Source organism: Achroia grisella, unplaced genomic scaffold, assembly GCF_030625045.1.
Source record: "Achroia grisella isolate CSIRO2021 unplaced genomic scaffold, CSIRO_AGI_Agris_v1 utg780, whole genome shotgun sequence".
Classification (NCBI taxonomy): domain Eukaryota; kingdom Metazoa; phylum Arthropoda; class Insecta; order Lepidoptera; family Pyralidae; genus Achroia; species Achroia grisella.
Window position 1 is genome coordinate 8,501,358 of NW_026713020.1, and position 26,058 is coordinate 8,527,415.

A 26,058-nucleotide genomic window follows, 5' to 3' on the forward strand; every position below is an offset into this window, starting at 1 on the left:
ATCATCATCGCAGCCTGGAAGACGTCCACTGCTGGACATAGACCTCCCCCAAAGATCTCCACGACGATCGGTCCTGCGCTGCTCGCATCCAACGTCTACCAGCGACCTTGACTGTGGTCGCCACTCGAGGATTTTAGTGCCCCAACGGCCATCTATCCTACGAGCTAAGTGCCCTGCCCTTTGCCACAAAACAAATAACTAAAATTACTGAAACTTTTTTGATATAGCACGTGATGAATATTAGAATAGTGAGCAGCAACTTTCGTTTCCACGGCAACTAAATGTACTTTACATTTTATCCCAGAATGTTACGATGACTTTTGCGCATTCTGTCGCATTTTTGATCTTCCTTTGTGCAGGATATTAAGCACAAAGGATCCTGTCCTTTATAGAATAGATGGGCCATAGTCGAGCGGGTGTAATGTATAAATGTGAAGTTACCGGTCGGAGATGTATCCGAAGATAGGCAACGAGAACAGCATCCCGATGTTGTGTATGGTGCCCACCAGGGTGCGCTTCCACTCCTGGCACGCCAGGTTAAACTGGAACATAAACACGATCACAGTTACCACAACCGTCACAAATATCAATACAAATCATTATCTAAATGGATTTCTTTCTATATTTATACTAGCTGTACTCGTGACTTCGTCCGCGTGGAATTTAACTTTATTTTTCTAAAATGAAAGTAGCCCAAGTTACTCCTTATTACATCAGCTACCTGCCAAAAAAAGTTCCGTCAAAATCGGTCCAACCATTTAAGAGATTAGCCGGAACAAACAGACAGACACAAAAATTGTAAAAAGTATTATTTTGGTGTATATACTGTATTTACATTCATATGCATGTAGTAAAAAACGGTTATTTCAATATTACAAACAGACACTCCAATTTTATTTATATGTATAGATTTTTTATTTTGTGTTTTATTTGTAAAATTGTATTATTTGTTATATGTTGGTAATAAATCAATCAATAGATTTATATAGATATATACATATATAAAAACTATATTTTTCTGTTCAACTGCACCGTGACACGAGACCTCGTGGATTTAAGCCACAGCCAGCGACGCGTTACATCTATATATATAAATAAAATTGTGAGTGTCTGTTTGTAATATTGAAATAACCGTTTTTACTACATGCATATGATATGCATATGGTACATACACCAAAATAACATTTTTTATAATTTTGTCTGTCTGTCTGATTGTTCCGGCTAATCTCTGAAATGGATAGACCGATTTTGACGGGACTTTTATAAGCAGGTAGCTGATGTAATAAGGAGTAACTTAAGCTATCTTAATTTTAGAAAAATAAAGTTATATTCCACGCGGACGAAGTCGCGAGTCTATATAAGACTATACAAAGATTAAAATTAGAAATATACAAGACTCAACCGAAAGTTATTAGATCTAAATTAGATTTTAAAGTGATTCATCTCCTTTAATTAAATTAGCTTAAAATAATTAAATTTAACTGATTGAAAAGGTTTTAATCTCGCGGACGAAGTCGCGTATACAGCTAGTGATGATTACAATGTGTGCAATGGACCGCGCCTGCAGCATCTGACGCCGCCTCTCTCATGACCTCATTCAGTAACCCTGACATCTGACACAGTTTACTGACGATCACAAGCAAAATTTTGCTCATCTGATAGCTATTTTCATCCCAATAGACTGATAATAATAATATCTAAGGATTGATTGATTGGGACCATTGTAGTATAAAAAATAAAAAAAAAATTACACAGCGCCATCTAGTGTCAAGTTAAGTTTGTGTATAAATGTGATATAAATACAAACATAGTTACATTTTTTGTGAATAATAATAATCTCAGGACAATTCACACAGCGCCATCTAGGCCCAAGTTAAGCTAGCTAAAGCTTGTGTTATGGGTACTAGATAACTGATACATATACATAGATTTTTGTTTTTGTAAATACATACTAGGGACTAGGGATTATAATAGACGGCCGCGATGGTCTAGAAGTTAACACACCGCCTTACTTCCGATGGTCGCGGGTTCGACTCCTCGCACGGCACAAACATTTGTATTCATGAGTGTTTGTATCCGTCTGAGTGTTTTCTATGTATAATATGTATGTATTTAAGAAAAAAAAAATATCTATGTACTTGTATCAGTTATCTAGTACCCATAACTCAAGCTTTAGCTAGCTTAACTTGGGTCTAGATGGCGCTGTGTGAATTGTCCTGAGATTATTATTATTTATATACTAAGCCGACTTTTATTATTTTTATGAGGTACTACTACTACTGTGCCCTGAGGTTTCGCTCGCGTTAAATTTCAATATAAAATATAGCCCTTGTGTTATTTTGATGCATAAACTATGTTACTGTAAGGTTTCATAAAAATCCATTAAGTAGATAGTTTTTAAAAGATAGAAGTATAGATCTTGACTAAAACCTAGTCTTGGTTCAAATGATGTTTATAAATCCAGTAAAATTGAAACGGACGATATGCTAAATAGAAGAAATAAGATATCACATATAAAATTAAGAAGACTATGAAATAGAAGCAATTGTAGACAATGACCTCTTATTAACTGTGAGGAGATTGTTTAATTGCAGGAAACTACCGCCCCTCTCAAATTAGTAGGACCACGTCCTGCTATTAGGTAAGGTAACTCATCAACAAACTAGTTTTACCCAAGTACCGTTTGACGAAAGTTAGTAATTCGTTTTATGGAAATTGCGTAAGGTTTTACAACAAACTACCAGAGTCTGTACTCGATTTGCCAGAAAATAAAAATTCAAATGTATTATAAAATATTTTCTTTGTAAAAAAGCTTATTATAAAGTTGAAGAATTTATAAATGATAATAATGTTTTTGTAAAAAATATCTAACTTAAAATTCATAGCGCTAAAAATGTAATCTGATTGAATAGAGATTAAGTGCGTAGCGGTTTCTATGTTGATTGTCGCATGCCTAATCCTTGTTAATGTAAATCTATTTAAAACAACATCTATTTAATAGAGCAACACAGAAGTTTCTCGCTCATTCTTCTTGTGATGAATCTGCATTCCGAATGAGTGGTAGAATAACAAAATGTGACTATTCAAAAGTGCTTGTATTAAGTTTATTTGAATAATAAAGATTATTTCTATTTCTATTTCTATTTCTAATGTATATTGTAGAGCACTTCAATTTGGACTCCATGATATCTTCTATCCAGAAGCAAGTTAAGAAATTATTTCCGATACACGCTAATCTTAATCTTAGTAATATTATAAACGCAAAAGTTTGTAAATATGGATGTTTATTACTCTTTTACGCAAAAACTACTGAACGGATTTTGATGAAATAGAAACAGAAATAATCTATATTCAAATAAACTCATTACAAGCACTTTTGAATAGTCATATTTTGATTCTACCACTTATTCGGAATGCAGTTTCATCACTAGAAGAATGAGGAAGAAACTTGTGTGTTGCTCTTTTGAATAGATGTTTTTTTTTATATAAATAATTACAGTATAACAAGTAAGAGGCATGCGATAATCAATATAGAAATCGCTACGCACAATACGAAACTTTACAGTAATATAGCTTATGCATCAGAATAACATATTGGCTATATTTTTTATTGAAATTTAAAGGGGGTGAAACCGCGTGCTTAGCTATCTAACAAGTAAGTAACAATTAAGTTACAACAAACAAAAGCAAATTGACTTTATAAAAGAAAACTCAGAAAACCAAAATCCTCTTCATTCTGCCTGTTTGTCCTTGCTAATCTTTTAAACAGCTGGACCGATTTTCACGGGACTTTCGGGAGTAACTTACGATACTTTATTTAAAAATTTCATTTGTTTTAATACATGCTTACGAAATCGCGTGAAACTGCTAGTTTTATAATGTACTTATAATAAGAACGAGTTAAATAGTTATTGTTCTTTATCTGAGTGAAGTACGTGTCTCCCTACACGTACATATACATATACATATAAATAAAATTGGAGTGTCTGTTTGTAATATTGAAATAACCGTTTTTTACTACATGCATATGAATATAAACACGGTACATACAGCAAAATAACATTTTTTACAATTTTTATCTGTCTGTCTGTTTGTTCCGGCTAATCTGTGAAATGGCTGGACCGATTTTGATGGGACTTTTATTGGCAGGTAGCTGATGTAATAAGGAGTAACTTAAGCTACTTTTATTTTAGTAAAATAAAGTTAAATTCCACGCGGACGTAGTCGCGGGTGCAGGTAGTTGACTTATAACATGCAAGGCATCGTAACTTTCGCAAACAACGAGTTCCCATACAAATAGTCCATAATAACTAATCACACAATACAAAAAACTATTTTTGTGTTCAAATGTCAACATGGCAGTTGAGCTTTTATTTGCCAAAATTCCACGCGGACGAAATCGCGGGTACAACTAGTATATACATATAATGACTTATCGTTTATGTGCCGAGACGAGACATTACCAGTGCAAACACTACGATCCAATTGTCCGTCAAACATAAATAATCCACTGTAGTCTAATAACAGTAGCTAGTGGTCAACCAGTGGTCAATATTCAACCATAATTAATTTAACAAATTTCAGTGCGGTTTCAGAGGAGTATTCTCCCGTAAACCTAGATTGTAGAACTACACTTTCTATTCTACTACACTACTGCTAACTTCCTGTCGAGGTTTTCTCACGAGACTACAGCATGGGGTTTTTCAAGAAGGGTATATTAAGGTTTCTTAAGGGTCGGCAACGCGCACGTAACACCATATATAAAAAAAAGGTTTTGACAAATAGATATACTGACACATATTCGCAATTTTGAGGCCCCGAGACCTCTCCCCGTGCAAAATGTGTTACTAGTCAAGTCAAAATATCTTTATTCATGTATGTCTATTACAGACTCTTATGATATGTCAAATCTACCGTCAGTTCGGAATGATTTCGAGATGAGAAGAACTGACAAGAAATTAGCTCGTATTGTTATCAAATAAATGTTGTACATGTTTACTCTGATAGTGATCCATTTATTTTAGGAAGAATGTAGAGAGACATTTTTTCAAAAAGAAATTATTTAATCTACTATGATTTTTTATAACTTCCTAGCTACTCGCCCCGCATTCGTACGTGTGTACATGTATTATAAATATAAACCTTCCTCTTGAATTACTCTATCTATTAAAAAACCGCTTCAAAATCCGTTGCGCAGTTTTAAAGATTTAAGCATATATTGGGATAGACAGACTTCGATTTTAGCGACAGCGACTTTATTTTACTATGTAATGATTAAACTCGATGAAATTTTGTCCATAGGTTAAAGCAACTAATAATTTTCCATAGTACCCTCCAAAATACAGACCTCCGTTATATAATAAAACTGAAAATTATTCTGCAGCCGCAATCAGAAAGTAACCAGGAAAATTGCTAATGAGTGAAAACAATATATGCATCTAGACTATGGCTCTATGTGGACACTAAATCGAGTAAACTTAGGTCTGAGCTCAACCACAATCTGCAGATTTTAAGCTGAAGAGGAAACGCCACTACACATCCTCTGTGGTTGTAGCCCACTCATGCATAAACGAAATATCTCCTTTGGAAAGTATACACTCTATCCTGAGGAGATAAAAACCATCGCTCCTAAGAATATCCTTCAATTCTTGTCCCTGACGGGGCTAGGTAGCGAACTTTGAGGAAGGGCGAGCACAATAGATCTATACAGGTCGCAGTGTTACAGGTCTTAGCACCTGACAGTAGCTCAAAACTCCGAAGAAAAGAAAAGATTGGAGAAGAAGTAAAATAAAAGAGAGTTGAGAGATATAGACGACAGAATCTGTGGTCTAGTAAAAAAATGTCAATAAAAATAGGTCAATACACAGATAAATAAAATTGGAGTGTCTGTTTGTAATATTGAAATAACCGTTTTTTACTACATGCATATGAATATAAACACGGTACATACAGCAAAATAACATTTTTTACAATTTTTATCTGTCTGTCTGTTTGTTCCGGCTAATCTCTGAAATGGCTGGACCTATTTTGACGGGACTTTTATTGGCAGGTAACTGATGTAATAGAGAGTAACTTAGGCTACTTTTATTTTAGAAAAATAAAGTTAAATTCCACGCGGACGTAGTCGCGGGTGCAGGTAGTTGACTTATAACATGCAAGGCATCGTAACTTTCGCAAACAACGAGCTCCCATACAAATAGTCCATAATAACTAATCACACAATACAAAAAAACTATTTTTGTATTCAAATGTCAACATGGCAGTTGAGCGTTTATTTGTCAAACTTACCACATCAGCGACCACAGTGATCTTGATGATCTCATCACCATCTTTGTGTTGTTTTAATATCATCAGGGTATACACTGGTTGTGTGTATTGTCAAGTATGTACTTGACAATACACACAACCAGTGTATAATATATGTATGTACATATATTCAATTAATAATACATATTTTATTAATTGAATAAAAAAGCTATTAATTTGTAATTACAAACAGTTAATTTCATTAGAGCTTATCTATATATTGACTTATAAATCAAAGGTGACTGACTGACATAGTGATCTATCAACGCACAACCCAAACCACTGGACGGATCGGGCTGAAATTTGGCATGCAGGTAGATGTTATGACGTAGGCATCCGCTAAGAAAGGATTTTGATAAATTCCACCCCTAAGGGGATAAAATAGGGGATGAAAGTTTGTATAAATCTTCTTAGATTTTCGACTGATTGAACTGAAATTAAAGATTGAAGACGTTCGTTTAAATAGGATTTTGATAAATTCAACCCCCATGGGAATAAAATAAGGGATGATGCAGGATGTAAATGTATTAGTTTGAACCAATCAGTACCTAATGTCACGAATGAATTAAGACGAACAAAATAATTTTTAGTTCTTTAGGCTACTTTTATTTAAAAAAAATAAAGTTAAATTCCACGTGGACGAAGTCGCGGGAACAGCTAGTTTAATATAATGTTCTATACATATAAATAAAATTATAAATTATAATTATACAAACAGACACTCTGTCTGTTTGTAATATTGAAATAACCGTTTTTTTACTACATATGAATATAAATATGGTACATACACCAAAATAACATTTTTTACAATGTTTGTCTGTCAGTCTCTCTGTATGTTCCGGCTAATCTCTGAAATGGCTGGACCGATATTGACGGGACTTTTGTTGGCAGGTAGCTGATGTAATAAGGAGTAACTTAGTCAGCTTTTATTTTAGAAAAGTTAAATTCCACGCGGATGAAGGGAGTAAATCAATGGATTATTTTGTTATGTCCATCATAACATAACACGAGTCTTTTTTGTAATATAACAAAAATAAACTATGATAAACTTACCTCAGTCACAATAGTATCGTTGGATGCGTACAGCCACTGGTCACACTCCTGCAGTTCCTCGGAAAAGGTGGCGCCGTCGCAGGACTCCTGAGGGTCTAGAGGAGACCTCCGGGAGCAGCGCCGCTCCCGCCCCCCGGCCGGCAGCTCGGCTTCCAGCCATAGCGGGCTGTAATCTGTACTGTTGGATGCTTCGCACTCTGGTACCACGCATCTGAAAGTAAGAGATATATTTTTTTTTATAGCTGTTTTATAGTATACTAGCTACTCGCCCCGGCTTCACACGGGTGTACATGTATTATACATTAGCTGTACTCGCGACTTCGTCCGTGTGGAATTTAACTATATTTTTCTAAAATAAAAGTAGCCTAAGTTCCTCCTTATTACATCAGTTACCTGCTAAAAAAAGTCCTGTCAAAATTGATCCAGCCATTTCAGAGATTAGCCGGAACAAACAGACTTGTAAAAAATGTTATTTTGGTGTATGTACCGTAATTATATTCATATGCATGTAGTAAAACACGGTTATTTCAATATTACAAACAGACACTCCAATTTTATTTATATGTATAGATCCTACCTTCCTCTTGAATCACTCTATCTATTAAAAAAACCGCTCCAAAATCCGTTGCGTAGTTTTAAAGATTTAAGCACACACAGGAACAGAGCGACAGCGATTTTGTTTTATTTTAAATTCAAAACATCTGTTAAATCATATTTACTGAGCAAGGCCTATTACTCACTAAACGATTACTTAAATGACGAGCGTGCATGGCAATAGTTGTTCATGCACGGGATTTTCATTTAATGTTAGACATAGACACCTATATAAATATACATTGTAAATAAACTGGCTTTAAAAAAAAAGTAATTCAATTGAGTTTCTTGCCAGTTGGATCTCTCTTCTCAATTGGATCTATATACCGAACCGGACGGTAGGGAAAAAATAAAATTATAATGTAAAAAATTTGACGTTCATAAGCGACTAAAATGTCCTACATAAATGATTTTTGATTTGAATTTACGAAAAAAAAAACTACGTAGGTGTATCAGTTATCTAGTACCTATAACATAAGCTTAACTTGGGTCTAGATGGCGCTGTGTGAATTGTCCTGAGATTATTTTTTTTTTTTATATATATATTATATATCTGCCATTGATGGGGTAATAGACTGATCATTGCGGGTAAAAATCTTATTATTATTATTATTATAGTACTATGCTATAAAATAAAATTATAACAAACGAAGCCGCTTGCAGAGCTCACACACACACGAGTAATGTAAAATAATTGTGTCTTCATACATTGTATGGACGGAAATAAGCTATTACTGTTAAACATTGCCGTGTTTGAAATGTTATCACAAGCATTATGATAATTATACAGTTAGTGCCGGCGTGTACAGACCGACTGACACGATACTGACGTGATGACATGCAGAAACATGGGTATATACAGTCATCATCATCATCTCAGCCCGGAAGACGTCCACTGAATAAAGACCTCCCCCAAAGATCTCCACGACGATCGGTCTTGCGCTGCTCGCATCCATCGCCTTCCAGCGATCTTGACCAGATCGTCGGTCCACCTTGCTGGAGGCCTTACCACGCTGCGTCTTCCGGTTCGCGGACGCCACTCGAGGATTTTACTGCCCCAACGGCCATCTGTTCTACGAGCTATGTGCCCTGCCCATTGCCACTTCAGTCGGGCTATGTCGGTCACTCTGGTTCTTCTGCGGATCTCCTCATTTCTGATTCGATCACGCAGAGAAACTCCGAGCATAGCCCTCTCCATTGCCCTTCAGTGACTCTGAGCTTATTCATGAGGCCCATAGTTAGCGACCACGTCTCTGTGCTGTAGTCACTGGCAACACACATTGGTCGTAAACCTTCGTCTTGAGACACTGCGGTAATTTGGACGAAAAGATATATCGGAGCTTCCGCAACGCTGCCCATCCGAGTTGAATGTACATACAGTATTAAAATAAAAAAAATCCTTGGCAGACATTTAGAGTTACTATCGCATTTATATTTCTTTTTATACTACTATGATGGCCAACATAAGGCCTACCTGATGGTAAATGGTTACGTAGCGTATGGACGCCTGAAACCCTAGGGGTGTCACGTGCGCGTTGTCGGCCCTCTTCTTTTTTTTTATTGTGCATATTTTTGTAACTTCTTTTAGCTTCTGCGTTTCCGCTTTTGGGTTACGCTCGCTTTAGCAGAGTATGTTAAATGTTTTGGAAGAGGTTTTATTTGTTTGGTTTAATTATTATTAACGTTTGTTAGATAGTTTGAGTGTTATTTATAGGCGTGTGTTATATTTATATTTATATATGTTAATATTTACAAGACGAGTGATTGGATTTGCGATGTTCTTTCTTTTACGAGATGGATTATTTGTACTGATGAAATATTTGCGGTTCTTGGTATGTATCCATTCCTTTTTTAGCTTATTTTTCTTTTTTTCTTTCTTTTACGTTTAATTTTTGTTTTGTGTATAACGAATTATTCGTGATTGCCGGTATGTAACCTTTTCTTTTTTTTATTTCCTTTTTTTTGGCGTTTTTGACATTTTTGAGTGATTTCCGTATTTATGCGGTAGCGGTAACGAGCGGTAGAATAAAAAAACTTGACTATTCAAAAGTGCTTATATTAAGTTTATTTGAATAAAGATTTTTTTTTTATAACACGGGACAAACGAGCATGCGGCTCACCTGATGGTAAGTGATTACCGCCGCCCATGAGCACCCGCAACACCAGGGGAATTGCAAGTACGTTGTCGGCCTTTTAAAAAGGAATAAGCTCTTTTCTTGAAGGTTTCAATATCGTATCGGTTCGGAAATACCATTGCTGGAAGGTGATTCCACAATGTGGTTGTGCGAGGCAAAAAGTTTCTAGAAAACCGTACTGTGGAAGACCGCCATTCATCCAGATGATCAGGATGGTATTTCAGTTTCTGGCGGGTGGTACGGTGGTGAAACTCAGCAGCTGGTATTAATCCGAACAATTCCTCAGAATACTTACCGTGATATATGCGGTAGATAGATTATTTCTATTTCTATTTCTGATTAAGTATCTGTGTTTGTTGGTACATACAGTTACTTTAAGAAACCTTAATATACCCTTCTTGAAAAACTCCATGCTGTAGTCTCGTGAGAAAACCTCGGCGGGTAGTTTTATAATATTATTAAGAATTTTCCTTGTATCCAATCACTTTAATTTAAATACAACAGATGATGCAGACACTGTTCGGTTCTTAAGATCTTCGTCTCTCTCAAGGTCCTACTTTGAATAATTATAAATTAAAAGGTCGTAACGAATTTTGCATTCAATGTGTGTATCATCATTACATAGTATAAAACAAAGTCGCTGTCGCTGTCTGTCCCTATGTATGCTTAAATGTTTAAAACTACGCAACGGATTTTGAAACGGTTCTTTTTAATAGATAGAGTGATTCAAGAGGAAGGTTTATATGTATAATACATGTACACCCGTGCGCATTGAAATACCGTTTTTTACTACATGCAGTAGTTACTCCTTATTACATCAGCTACCTGCTAAGAAAAGTCCCGTCAAAACCGGTCCAGCCATTGCCGAGATTAGCCGGAACAAACAGACAGACAAAAATTGTAAAAAATGTTATTTTGGTATGTACCGTATTTATATTCATATGCATGTAGTAAAAAACGGTTATTTCAATATTACAAACAGACACTCCAATTTTATTTATATGTATACATAATACATGTACACCCGTGCGAAGCCGGGGCAAGTAACTAGTTAAGTATAAGTTACATAGTTAAATATCTAATAAGTGTATGACTGTTTACATACATACAAATGTTTAAATAGGGACCTACTACCATCTGCTATCAATTATTAAAACCAAACAATAGAATGGCTCTTTAATGGTCGGTAATTATGCATTGTCAGTTAAACTCAGCTCTCGTTGGTTGTGCTATAAAAAATGCTATTTTGTGGAACAAAATCTGACGTTATTTGTTGTAGCCTAATATCGACAACTACCTACTCGCCCCGGCTTCGCACGGGTGTACATGTATAATGTATACGTATAAATAAAATTGAAGTGTCTGTTTGTAATATTGAAATAATCGTTTTTTACTACATGCATATGATAAATACGGTACATAAACCAAAATGACATTTTTTACAAGTTTTGTCTGTCTGTCTGTTTGTTCCGGCTAATCTCGGCAATGGCTGGACTGATTTTGATGGGACTCTTCTTAGCAGGTAGCTGATGTAATAAGGAGTAATTTAGGCTACTTTTATTTTAGAAACATAAAGTTAATTTCCACGCGGACGTAGTCGCGAGTACAGCTAGTATGTATTATAAACCTTCCTCTTGAATCACTCTATCTATTATAGTAAAAAAAATCGCTTCAAAATCCTTTGCGTAGTTCAAGATTTATGCATACATAGGGACGGACAGACAGCGACAGCGACTTTGTTTTATACTATGTAACATTACGAAAATGATATATGCAATAAATGTGACGATCAATAATTCACTCTTTAAAAAATATTTATACACAAATTACGTTCTGACGGTCGGTGATGGTTTTTTAAAAGAAAAGAAAGTTCATTTAATTAATTTATTTAATTCTAACCTACAATTTAGGAATCGCAATTTATTCGTCCTATACTAAAATTAACCTATTAACGTACGCGACTAAAACTAGAGTGACCGTCGACCTGCCTTCCTTTGTTCTCGCTCTTCTTCTTTGCTGAACCAAATGAGCGCCATCCAAGAAGTAGGATGGCGCTCATTTGATTCAAGAACAACTGTTGGAAAGTATTGGGGCATACTTTCCAAGAACAATCGCTGTATCCATGCCGATGGTGTAACTACAAGTAGGTAGTTATATGGACTTAGGGAGACAAGAACAATCGCTGTATCCATGCCGATGGTGTAACTACAAGTAGGTAGTTATATGGACTTAGGGAGACAAGAACAATCGCTGTATCCATGCCGATGGTGTAACTACAAGAAGTGAGTTATATGGACTTAGGGAGACAAGAACAATCGCTGTATCCATGCCGATGGTGTAACTACAAGTAGGTAGTTAAGGACTTAGGGAGACAAGAACAATCGCTGTATCCATGCCGATGGTGTAACTACAAGTAGATAGTTATATGGACTTAGGGAGACAAGAACAATCGCTGTATCCATGCCGATGGTGTAACTACAAGTAGGTAGTTATATGGACTTAGGGAGACAAGAACAATCGCTGTATCCATGCCGATGGTGTAACTACAAGTAGGTAGTTATATGGACTTAGGGAGACAAGAACAATCGCTGTATCCATGCCGATGGTGTAACTACAAGTAGGTAGTTATATGGACTTAGGGAGACAAGATCAATCGCTGTATCCATGTCTATGGTGTAAATTCAAGTAGGTAGTTATATGGACTTAGGGAGACAAGAACAATCGCTGTATCCATGCCGATGGTGTAACTACAAGTAGGTAGTTATATGGACTTAGGGAGTTTGTACTCGTAACTTCCAAGTTCAAAAATCATTTATTCATGTAGGACATTTTAGCCGCTTATGAACGTCAAGTTTTACATTATAGATTTTTTTCCCTACCGTCTAGTTCGGTATATAGATCCAATAGAATAGAATAGAAAATCATTTATTCAAATAAACTTACATTGAAGCACTTTTGAATAGTCATCACATTTTTTTAATCTACCGCTCATTCGGAAAGCTGTCTCATCACAAGAAGAACAAGCAAGAAACTTGTGTGTTGCTCTTTTAAATAATTTATTCTTACTTACAATTTAAATTTAAGTGTGTGAATACAAACCACCATTAATTCAATGAAATAATAAAATAGAAAAAACATTCAATATACAACAACTGGTTAAACAATTAATAAGAGAAAATAAGTCATAGTGATTAGATAAAAGCAATTGAGAAGAACTGGCAAGAAACTCAATTGATTTACTTTTTTAAGGCGACGCATCGCAAATATTGACCTCAGATACCTTAACTTTTCTCAGCAATTACAAATCATTCGGGGCTGATATTTAGTTATTTCATTTTTCAGATCTTTGACAGTTCCCGTTACATTATTGATTAACTTTTGTAGCAGAGAAAAAAATCTCAAAGATTGGTCTTATAAAATATATTTTTGATTTGTAAAAAAGCCAGTTTAATTACAATGTATACGTATTTATATAGTCTGTCGTATGTCTATGTCTAACATTACATGAAATTCATAACATATGGTTTAATACATTTACCTACATAATACAACAAAATGCCAATAAAGGATTGTAAAGGGTTAAAAGCGGACATGAAAGGGTGTATGAAAGTATCATCATTTTTTATGTAGAACGATGAAACGATGAATGATTTTTGGGTTATAAGCTAATATTTTTAGTATTTGGTCATACCAGGTCATACCACGCGGACGAAGTCGCGGGTACAAATAGTATATAATATAATGTTATTTTCGACCATGAACTTATAGTGACATTGCCATTTTTTATCTGGCCGATTATCAAATCGAAGGTGATTGGCAAAAGGTTAATTTGTTTAATACATAAAAATAAACATTTTCCTTTGTTTATAGTATTTGAATATTCATATAGATATATATATATTTAATATCCTTCCGCTGGGCATATTGACCCTATTTGTGCCGTCCCTCTAAACGTTATCACTTTACATTTCAATTTAAATTAATCCGAATCCTACAACATTATAACTAATAAGTATTTAAAAACATTCAGATTTCGATTCAGATAAAAAATCATCTATATATATATATATACTAGCTGTCTCGGCAAACGTTGTTTTGCCTTAAAATAAAAAAAAATGTAGGGGTGGACTACCCCTAACATTTAGGGGGATGAAAAATAGATATTGGCCGATTCTCAGACCTACTCAATACGCTCACAAAATTTCATGAGAATCGGTGCCGTTTCGGAGGAGTATGGGAACGAAAACTGTGACACGAGAATTTTATCTATAAGATATATATAATAAAAATAACGACACTTGCACATTACAAATCCTTCACAACGTTACTGATCCCCAAAAAATATTTAGAATTTTTAACAGTTTGTCTGTATATTGTGCACTAATTTCAAAATCAACATAATAGATTTTGGTCGCAATTCACTTATTCCCTTTTCACTGATTCCCTTCTACCATCAACCCCTAATTTTTAATAGTTATATTAATATATATGAAAAACAGCGTTTGCCCGGTCAGCTAATCTATACACATAAATAAAATTGGATTGTCTGTTTGTAATATTGAAATCACCGTTTTTTACTACATGCATATGAATATAAATACGGTACATACACTAAAATAACATTTTTTATATTTTTTGCCTGTATGTCTGCTTGTTCCGGCTAATCTCTGAAATGGCTGGACCGATTTTGACGGGACTTTTCTTGGCAGGTAGCTGATGTAACTTAGGCTACTTTTATTTTAGAAAAATAAAGTTAAAATCCACGCGGACGAATTCACCTGTACAGCTAGTATTTCCATATAATCTCAATAGATACTTCAGTTGGTTACTCTCGGTAAACAAGTACTATAGCTTTTTTTTATATTACGATGGTATAGCTTCACAGTTTCAGGGAATTCCACGGCAACAAGTTATAGTTGTAATATATTTACACCACTCATTCAATTAGACACCAGTGTACTCTATTTACGGCAATAGGAAAAAAACGTGAAGCAACGTAAATAACAAATTTGAAACTGGACAATCCCACCGATTTTCCGTAATTTCTAAGTAGTAGTTTCTACTTGTATCGAAATTAATATAAATTTCATTGTGATATATAAGCTACATTATTGAAGAGTTTCATCAAAATCCGTTCCGTAGTTTCTGCTTGAAAAAATAGAATAGAATAGAAAATTATTTATTTAAATAAACTTAATTTAAGCACTTTTGAATATTCATAACAATTTTTTTTTTTTAGCTGTCTCATCACAAGAAGAACGAGCAAGAAACTTGTGTGTTGCTCTTTTAAATAATCCTTGTAAGTTTACATTTACAAGTCGAAACGTGTGAATACAAACTACCAACAAGCACGCAAATATAATCTCGTCCGCACGAACTGCGCTCGTAAGCATGACTACTCATTCCACACGACCACGTCACAGCTACAAAAATTACTATATGGTAGTTACAGTATTCGCACTTTACATAAGGATGCATGCGGCAATCAATACAAAAGCCGCTACGCTATCATTGCTATCATCTATAAATTCATCTATCTTATAATAGGCTTTTTTACATAACATTTGTTTAATATAAGATTTGAATTGCCTCTCTGTAAGATTTAGCGTAGACTCTGGCAGTTTATTATAGAATCTTACGCAATTACCCTGCGTAAGATTCTATATATATATATATATATATTAATTAAAATATATATATATATATAGAATCAATCTCGCACGAAGTAATTTGGGCTTCTACTCGCCTTTAAACAGGCTAATGAGAACTTATAACACTTATTCAAAGAAACATTCATCAGTTGACATATTTAGTAATAGTTATTGCAAATTTCGCAGATGTCTCAATAATATCATAAGTTCTAGTTGAATCAGTACAGGTTTTATATAGGTAGAATTTTAAGTTGTTTTTTATGTTTTGTTAATTGTTAATTGTAAGCACAAATTTGTCACATAAATGTCGTAGTTGCCTATATTAATTATAGGCAACTAACTAGGTTGCGCTTAAACCTTGTTCGTGACCTAAATAAAAAAAAAAAAAAAAAAAAAAAAAAATAAAAAAAAATGAATTACTAACTTTGTGTAGACGGCATTTAGGTAAAATTAGCTTATTTTTATTGCGTAAGTTTCTACTTGTACAGTCTTTAATTAAGCTGTTGACATTAGCGACCCTGTGCCAGCAGCCTTCACGCCGCCTACTGCCCTTGCGTTTGCTGTTAGCACACCATCATCGGCTTCAAACATGAATGAAGTTTCGTAACAGACCCCTGACATTACAACACGTGTACGACACCTCGTTGATGTGTTTACGATTCAGTCAGCGATTATAATTTTAGTTCAATACCCTCACTACGTGATGTCCTGTACATATAAATAAAATTGGACAGTTTTTAATATTGAAATAACCGTTTTTTACTACATGCATATGAATAAAAATACGGTACATACACTGTGTTAACTATCGTGTGACGCACCATTAATTAAAAATGGTAAAGTCAATAATCATGTAACCTGAAACGGAACGTCAGAGGCCAGAGCCAAAGTAATCTATGTGACATTGACAAGTGGATGACGGATGATTGAACGTAAGCAGCGAGAGTTTTGGAGCGAAAAAAGTTGAAGTGTTTATATTATTATAAAAACAAATAAGAGATAGGTAATTGTGAATATTGTAGGCATTGAGGTGTTTCTCTCCCTGACTAACCGGTATTACGCCTAAGTCGTCAGGATACTAGTGATTTTAAAAACTGAAATAACATTTTTAACAATTGTTGTCTGTCTGTCAGTTAAAAAATTATCACAGATGTTTTTGAAAAAATGTTCCACGTCATTTCGTTTCCTATATTTGTTAAGTATATTACGTTCTTGCACTTCTATTCTTAAGGTATACTAGCTGTTCCCGCGACTTCGTCCGCGTGGAATTTAACTTCATTTTTCTAAAATATAAGTAGCCTAAGTTACTCCCTTATTACATCAGCTACCTGCCAAAAAAGTCCCGTCAAAATAGTTCCAGCCATTTCAGAGATTAGCCGGAATAAATTGACAGACAGGCAAAATTGTAAAAAATGTTATTTTGGTATATGTACCGTATTTATATTCACATGCATGTAGTAGAAAACGGTTATTTCAATATTACAAACAGACACTCCAATTTTATTTATATGTATAGATTATTTATCTAAAACTTCTCAGTGCGCGCAATATAGTCAAAAATGGGTACAAAGTTCTTTGATCAAGTTGCTCTATGTACACTTGGATTACACTTATTGGCACATCAAACATCGTTAAGTGCACAATTTGCGTAAATATTTTCCCAATAATAGTTCCGGTTGTAGTTGTGTGTTTGTCTTTGTCAATTGACATTTAGCGAGTCTCCCATATAATGTGTTGAGTACATATTATGGTTATATCTATGTTTTCTTTTGTCCACAGTGGGTGTTGAATATCCCACTTTGAATATTGCCTGAATATTAAAAATGTTTGATTTTGTTCCGTTGCCTGTAGTCCATATTAATAAAGTGAAATAACTTTGGCGCCAAAATATTGACAATAAATAAAATTTGAATATTGTTTCAATATTATAACTGTTTGATTTTGTTCCGTTGCCTGTAGTCCATATTAAAAAAGTGAAATAACTTTGGCGCCAAAATTTTGACAAAAAATAAAATTTGAAAATTGTTTCAATATTATAACTGTTTGATTTTGTCCCGTTGCCCGTAGTCCATATTAAAAAATTGAAATAACTTTGGCGCCAAAATATTGACAAAAAATAAAATTTGTTATTTTTGATATTTATTTATTCAGTCACAATATATATTGTAAGTACAATTAGTAAATCACGGGATCTTACCACGTTTACCCGTGATCATGGCAGTTGAAACACTGCCGAAATATCGGCAAATCAACAAAAATAAAAAGTGGTAAGATCCCGTGATTTACTAATTATACTTATAAATAATGACCAAGTCAAACTTAAAAAAAAAATTATACAATTTATGCTGCTAAGGAATTTATCAACACTGTAAAAACAACGCAGCCTCTCCATAAAGAGCTTCCAATTATGTGTTTGTAATCTTTAAACCATTGGGCAAAGAGTTATAAAGCCTTACTGCTTGGAAACCCTTCCCATGCTACACAATATTAAGGGTAGGTTTTATAATGTTAGGGTAATCCATTCTGCGAGTACTTTCCCTTATGTCTCGGTTCTCCCTAGTTTCACTACCATCAATATTTTTTACAAAATCTGTTAATAGCACCAATATGTAGAGGCATGGTATAGTCAAATAAACATAATATTATAGAGATTGAATGGAACTTTATAGCAAATATATATATATTGTCATATCTAGACACGCGGCAGCGTGTCAAGCCGAGTTTCAAGTAAGAGAACTGGCGAGCAGCACCGTGTGTATATTTACATGAACCATTTGGAGCCACTTTTGACCCCCTCATAACTCAAAAACTCTTTCACATAAACCTGTCAAATTTGACAAAACATATCTCAAACGGTTATTTAGATATTAACGTCCAAATATCGTCATTTTTATCACTGATCAACTATAGATCAAAATTATAACCCACTTCCAGATGACCTAGGAAGTTCAAATTTGGCATGCAGATAGGTAATATAAAGGAAAAATCTGAAACTGGTAAATTGTTATCATTTATTATTTTAAAATGTATATAACTCAAAGATGACTGACTGACTGACATAGTGATCTATCAACGCACAGCCCAAACCACTGGACGGATCGGGCTGATATTTGACATGCAGGCAGATGTTATGACGTAGGCATCTGCTAAGAAAGGATTTTTATTATTTCTACCCCTAAGGGGATAAATAGGGGATGAAAGTTTCTATGAAACTTTGTCAATTATAAACCGATCGGGCTGAGACTTTGCATGCATAAAACTACTATGACGTAGGCATCCCCTAAGAAAGGATTTTGATAAATTCCACCCCTAAGGGGATAAATTAACGCGAACGAAGCCGCGGGCAAAAGCTAGTTTAAATATATTATTATTATAACAGTTTTGAAGCGATGTAATGGTTGGAAATACATATTTAAAGCTACAAAGTAAATACATTGTATGTTTAGTGATTACGAGTACACACATTTCATTGTTATTATAGAAGATTCACTAACAAACATTTTACAGCTCTAATGCATTGTTAGGTTATCGATTGTACCAGTAAACTATGTTTACTATTGCCGGTTAACAATATCTATATACAAATAAATAAAAGTTAACCGTTTGTTTGTAGTACCGAATTAAAAGATTTTCACTAAAAGCGTATGAAATTATATATGGTACTTACAACAAAAATAAGTGATAAAATTATTGACAGTGCGTCTGTCTGTTTGTTATTGTAATTTCTGAAATGTGTACACCATTTTGACAGAATTTTTTCGTACCTATAGCTAATGTTATAAGAAATAAATTAAACTACTTTTATTTTAAAGACTTTATTGAATTTGACGGGACTTTCACTAGCAGATAGCTAATATTATAAAAAGTTACTTTAGCTACGTTTATTTTAGAGATTTTATTAAAAAAAGTTAAATTACACGCGAAAGAACGCGGATAACAGCTAGTGACAGCTATATGAATTGATTATAGATATATTATTTACCAGAAACGAACAAAGTTAATGAAACATAACATTTGAAGTAACAATTATATTCATTTGATCAAATATCGACCGACCACCATCCGACCACCATCCGACCACTACTCTCTCTCTCTTCCTGGCTATATATCCCACATGGTAGTGGGGTCAGCTTTCCCTATTTTTGTCCGCCACTTTATCCTGTTCCGGACATCGTCTTCAGAGACCTCACACTCTATCATGTCCCTATCAACAACATCTTCCCATCCCTTCCTTGCTCTGCCTCTGCTACCATCCATCCGACCACTACAAGTTATAAATAGTCGTGATCAGAAATTTTCCATATCAAACGTGTAGTTTACTTAATAAAAATATTTAACACACTTTCACAATAAGTATAAATATTATTAGTAAATCGAGGGCACAAACAAATAACACTTCCTAACGACTTTTAGTTCAACGTGAACTCTATTCTATACTTTTTTTTTTTCGGACTACTCTAATGCTGTTGGCCGTAGCTGGCCTTTACAGCTTTACCGGACGATAGGAGGCGAGTGCAGATGGCACTCCAAAACAAAGGACTTATGGAGCGGCTGAAGGCCAATTCCCGCCTGACGGATACGACTTTAGTCTAGCACCGCTAGGGGTTCGAACCTCGGCTCAGGTGGTCGCAATATCGATCCCCGTTTGAATTGGACGGGGGATCGATAGGAGGGGTAGAAATATGGTGGTTCTTTTTAAAGTCAATAGGTAGGTGGGACTGGTATGGTCAAATCAGAACTTATATCTTGTACTCAATAATAAACATGATTATATCAAACTTGTAGAACATACATTTTATGTCATAACTATTTAATCTTTAATATTATACTATTTATATATTTACTTCAAGTTTATAAGCATATATAATATTTATTAAATAAAAATATATTGTGGTGGTTATCTCACTCTCATCCCAGGAGCTAGGTCTGCGCCATTACATTGTTCAAGTTTGATGAGGGTCATCAGTAATAGAATAAAAAATCGTTTATTCAAATACATTACTATTAAATTACTTTGAAGTATTTTTGAAGAGTCATCACATTTTGTCGTTTTACCTAAGTGCCGTTTGACGAAAGTTAGTAATTCGTTTTATGGAAATTGCGTAAGGTTTTACAACTGCCAGAGTCTGTTATAAATCTGCCAGAAAAAAGATTTAAATGTCAAATAAAACACCCCTTGCAGTGTGTCATAGACCCCTGGGGGTAGATATTGACCACTTTGGGAATCACTGATGTAAAACGTACGGCGTTGCCCATACACATGTTTGTTTAAAAAAATCGGTTTAACTAGCACGAAGTCACAGGATATTATTATTAGTATTGCTCGTAACTTGGTCATATATTATAGTATTATATAATAGTAGGAACACGGCCGTCGGTCCATTTGTCACACATATAAGTGGTTACTTCTCAGCTCTATTATCAAATTTACTTGTTGTTACCATTGTTGTATTGTGAATGAAAGTACATGTCTGTGAAATTTCAACTTGATCTCGACCTGATGTATATATGGATGTATATATGATTTCTTCCAATTTAATATAATAATAATAATCTCAGGACAATTCACACAATGCTATCTCGACTAGGGTTGCCAATGCCAAATTTAAAAAAGCTAGTATATACATAAATATACACATAGAAAACATACCGTACAAGTGTAAGCTAAGCAGAGCTTGTGTATTGTATACGACACAACTGTTTTTTTAAATAAATACATAAAATACAAACAAACAAACATATGACAGGTTTAGCACACCGCTTTACTATCCGATGGCCGTGGGTTTGATTCCTCGCATGCTACAAACATTTGTATTCATGAGTATGATTGTTTGTATCGGTCTGGGTGTTTTCTATGTATAATATGTATTTATTTACAAAAAAAATGTATCCATGTATTTAGATCAGTTGTCTAGTACCCATCACACAAGCTCTGCTTAGCTTGGGACTAGATGGCGCTGTGTGAATTGTCCTGAAATATTATTATTATTATTATATAACTACAAATATTTTCACCGTGCGAGGAATCAAACCCGCAACCATCGGAAGTGAAGAAGTGTGCTAAACCGCAAGACCACCGAGGTCGTCAGAAAGAAATGTTATAAATAATACAGTATCGACGTATGTTTATAAATATTGTGATACCATACGTGAGACGTCATGTAGATGTATCTTGTGGATGATAATGCAATGGTGCACCCGCCTGCGCTAACGGTTTACGCTGGCGGGGCACCAGTGGAGGATGATAAGATGAGGTTAGGTCAGTTAGCCCATCCTGATAAATTCACTATGAATTTGTCAATAAAATATAGATTTTTTTGTCGTACCATATACATCGTACATATATTACATAAATTTATACATAGATAAATACACATTCTAAATATATATATAACTCAAAGGTGACTGACATAGTGATCTATCAACGCACAGCCCAAACCACTGGACGGATCAGACTGAAATTTTGCATGCATAAAGCTACTATGACGTAGGCATTCCCATAGAAAGGATTTTGATAAATTCCATCCTTGAGCGGATAAATTAACGCGAGCGAAGCCGCGGGCAAAAGCTAGTATATACATAGAAAACACCCAGACCGATACAAACAAACAAACTTATAACTACAAATATTTTCACCGTGCGAGGAATCAAACCCGCGATTTACTAAGAATTTATCACGGTAGTTTCCAGGAGGAATCGCGTGGAGGTCAACCTGACTCGGAACATTACTAGCGATGGAGTCATTTGTTCAATCCACTAAGAATCCCTTTTCCCCTCTTATTTGAGAGGTTTTTTTTGTGGATGATAATGGAATGGTGCACCCGCCTGCGCTAACGGTTTACGCTGGCGGGGCACCAGTGGAGGATGATAAGATGAACATGAGGTCAGGTCAGTTAACCCATCGTGAGAAATTCACTGGGAATTTATCACGGTGGTTTCCAGGGGGAACTGCGTGGAGGTCAGCTAGTATGTCTTGAATATATATATATGTATATGTTTACAAAAACTATGTTTAAGTACAGATTATACTTGTTGGAGACCTATTGAATTGTTCTAAGTTGTAGGTAAGTAGATATTTATGCTATACTAGCTGTTCCCGCGACTTCGTCCGCGTGGAATTTAACTTTATTTTTCTAAAATAAAAGTAGCCTAAGTTACTTCTTATTACATCAGCTACCTAGCTAGCCAAAAAGAGTTCCGTCAAAATTGGTCCAGCCATTTCAGAAATTAGCCGGAACAAACAGACAGACAAAAATAGTAAAAAATGTTATTTTGGTGTATGTACCGTATTTATATTCATATGCATGTAGTAAAAAACGTTTATTTCAATATTACAAACAGACACTCCAATTTTATTTATATGTATAGATGCATACATCTAAGTTATATGTAGGTATATATTTGTGTTATCTTTCACGTGTCTACACAACCATACAATTGCCCATTCATGTGTTTATATATTCCAACCTGTTATTCGCAGCTAGCTGACACGTTTGCTATACGAAGGCTATTGTAAAAAAAATGTATATTTTTATAAGGAGCTGGCCAGCTGAAGGCCACCTCGTGCTTGACATATACGACTCTAGTAGAATATCTAAGGCTTCAAACTCGGATTAGATCGGCAAATTCTTAATCATCATCATCATCATCGCAGCCCGGAAGACGTCCACTGCTGGACATAGGCCTCCCCCAAAGATCTCCACGACGATCGGTCCTGCGCTGCTCGCATCCAATGCCTTCCCGCGATCTTGACCAGATCGTCGGTCCACCTTGCTGGAGGCCTTCCCACGCTGCGTCTTCCGGTCCGTGGTCGCCACTCGAGGACTTTACTGCCTCATTTTAATAATAACTTGTACAAATGTTAAAGAGCTCGAAGTGTATACTAGCTAATCGCCCCGGCTTCGCCCGGGTGCACATGTATTATATATATAAAACCTTCGGACAGAACTGCAGAACAGTTTGTAGCAAGATATTGCTCATATTTGTTAACACTAACACTTATACATCAATACATATTCATTTATTTATTAAACAACTATTATTACAGTCCTTTTTTTTTCGGACTACTCTAATGCTGTTGGCCGCAGCTGGCCTTTACAGCTTCACTGGACGTTAGGGGGCGAGTGCAGATGGCACTCCAAACCAAGGAAGGACTTATGGAGCGGCTGAAGGCCAACTCCTGCCTGACGGATACGCCCAATACAATAGTATATCTAATACTATATTATACATGTTCATCATTTATATAGGTATACGCATGTTTAACAAAAGAGGGCCATTTGCTCCATTTATGGTATGGGTTCCAGGGAATCATTGCGAGAGTGCTTTAAGGAATCAAATATCCTCACCGTTGCTTCTCAATACATTTATGAAAATATCATTATGCCAGGAAGAATATAGACAGTTTCAAAAAAGTTAGTGATTGCACCAATAAAAGCTTACGTAACAATAACAAACTGATTTTACCTAAATGTCGTTTGGCTAAAGTTAGTAATTCGTTTTATGGCAATTGCGTAAGGTTTTACAACAAAATACCAGAGTCTGTTATAAATCTGCCAGAAAAAAGATTTAAATGTCAAATAAAACAGTTCCTTTGCAAAAAAGCTTACTATAAAATTGAAGAATTCGTTAACGATAATAATGTTTTTATAGAAAAACTTTATATCCATAGCACTGACAATATTATCTGATTACACTAATAATGAGTGCGTAGCGATTTCTATGTTTTTTATCGCATGCCTCTTACTTGTTATACTGTAATTATTTATATATATAAAAAACTTCTATTAAAAAGAGCAACACTCAAGTTTCTTGCTTATTCTTCTTGTGATGAATCTGCATTCCGAATGAGTGGTAGAATCAAAATATGACTATTCAAAAGTGCTTGTAATGAGTTTATTTGAATAAAGATTATTTCTGTTTCTATTTACTTTAGTATTTATTTTTAAACATAACAGGTAAATAGTGTTTTTTTAAATTTTGATTTCAGTACTGGTCAGTACAAATTTGAATTCTGTTGTATCGCATCTGAATTGTTATATATTTTTTTTATTAAAGTTACTCCCTTATATCCATAAAACCAAATAAACAAAATAAACAGCTCGAAGCTACAATGTATATAAAATGAAATGAAAAAAAGGGCATGAATCATCAATTCATGCCCTTTTTTTCATTTCATTTTTGTTCATTGTTTTTTTCCTCGCTTTTCTTGTTCCGCGAATATATACATTGTAGCTTCGAGCTGTTTATTTTTTTTATTTTGGTTTCATGTGCATATATATATATTTTATAATACGTTACTTTTATTAGTCAATTATAATTATTTGCTGCGGGGAGCCTGCGACAGTGGCTAGTTGTATATTTCTGGTTATATCTAGTTCATATATCGTCGGTTAAATAGAAAAATGTCATTTTTCAAAATTAGAAGCTAGAATTGCCTCCTTTTATATAAGTCAATTAAATTAACCGCGCCGTCTTAATCATTATCTAAATACATTTAAAATGATATACAATACTTCTGTGTAAATTTAAAACTTTAAAGGAAAAATAATTTAAATAAATTTAATAAAAATAAACTTTAAATGCTTGTCCTGTAAAAAAATGTACATTTTAAATACTGCCATTTTTCTATTTAATCGACGATATATAAAAACTGACCTGTAAGGCACATCTGCAGCCAGGAATACGTAATTGATCGCGTAAAGTGCCGCAGCAAAAACGGTGAACGCCAGCAGCAAATAGTTCATCAAATGAAACGACCGGAACTGGCCCAGGTCGTGCATCAGCCGGTCGGTGTCGAAGGTGTGCGGCTCCTTACTCGATGACTTACTCATTTTCACTACTTACTTAACAACTTTCACAAGATTGCTTAATTATATTTTAAGTCTAGAATTTTAACATATATGTAAGTATATATATGTAAGTGATTACAACTTTCACATGGATCCTCAATTTTATTTTTATTTAGAATTTTATAATGTCTTTGTAATAAATAATTACATAATTTGAATTTAAAATTATATAAGAATTATTTAATATATGTCAATAGATCGTACAAGCGCAGCCTCGTTCTCTTTACGAACTGAGAACCACGAGCATGCGCGTGCGCACACACAACCACACTACACTGCTGGTAGCCTATGATGATTACAAAATCCACACGACACTGACATCCGACATTGGTCACTGTTTAAATTCGCTAGTAAACTTTTAAGATTGAATATGTTATCTATTTAATAAAATTAATAATAATAATAAATAAATTACTCACTAAACGATTACTTGAATGACGAGCGTGCATGGCAATAGTTGTTTATGTA

General features: G+C 34.6%; 1 protein-coding gene across 1 annotated transcript in view; it reads right to left on the reverse strand.

Annotated features, from left to right (window-relative positions):
* LOC131850932 (organic cation transporter protein-like) overlaps positions 1 to 25,830 on the reverse strand; it is a 30,657-nt gene extending 4,827 nt beyond the window's left edge. Inside the window, exons 1-3 of the mRNA XM_059201348.1 lie at positions 25,397 to 25,830; positions 7,360 to 7,570; positions 442 to 542 (exon numbers count right to left, since the gene is read on the reverse strand). Of these exons, the coding sequence (XP_059057331.1) occupies positions 442 to 542; positions 7,360 to 7,570; positions 25,397 to 25,572 (488 nt within the window). The 5' untranslated portion in view covers positions 25,573 to 25,830. The remainder of the gene's footprint in view (positions 1 to 441; positions 543 to 7,359; positions 7,571 to 25,396) is intronic.
* Positions 25,831 to 26,058: the final 228 nt, after the last annotated feature.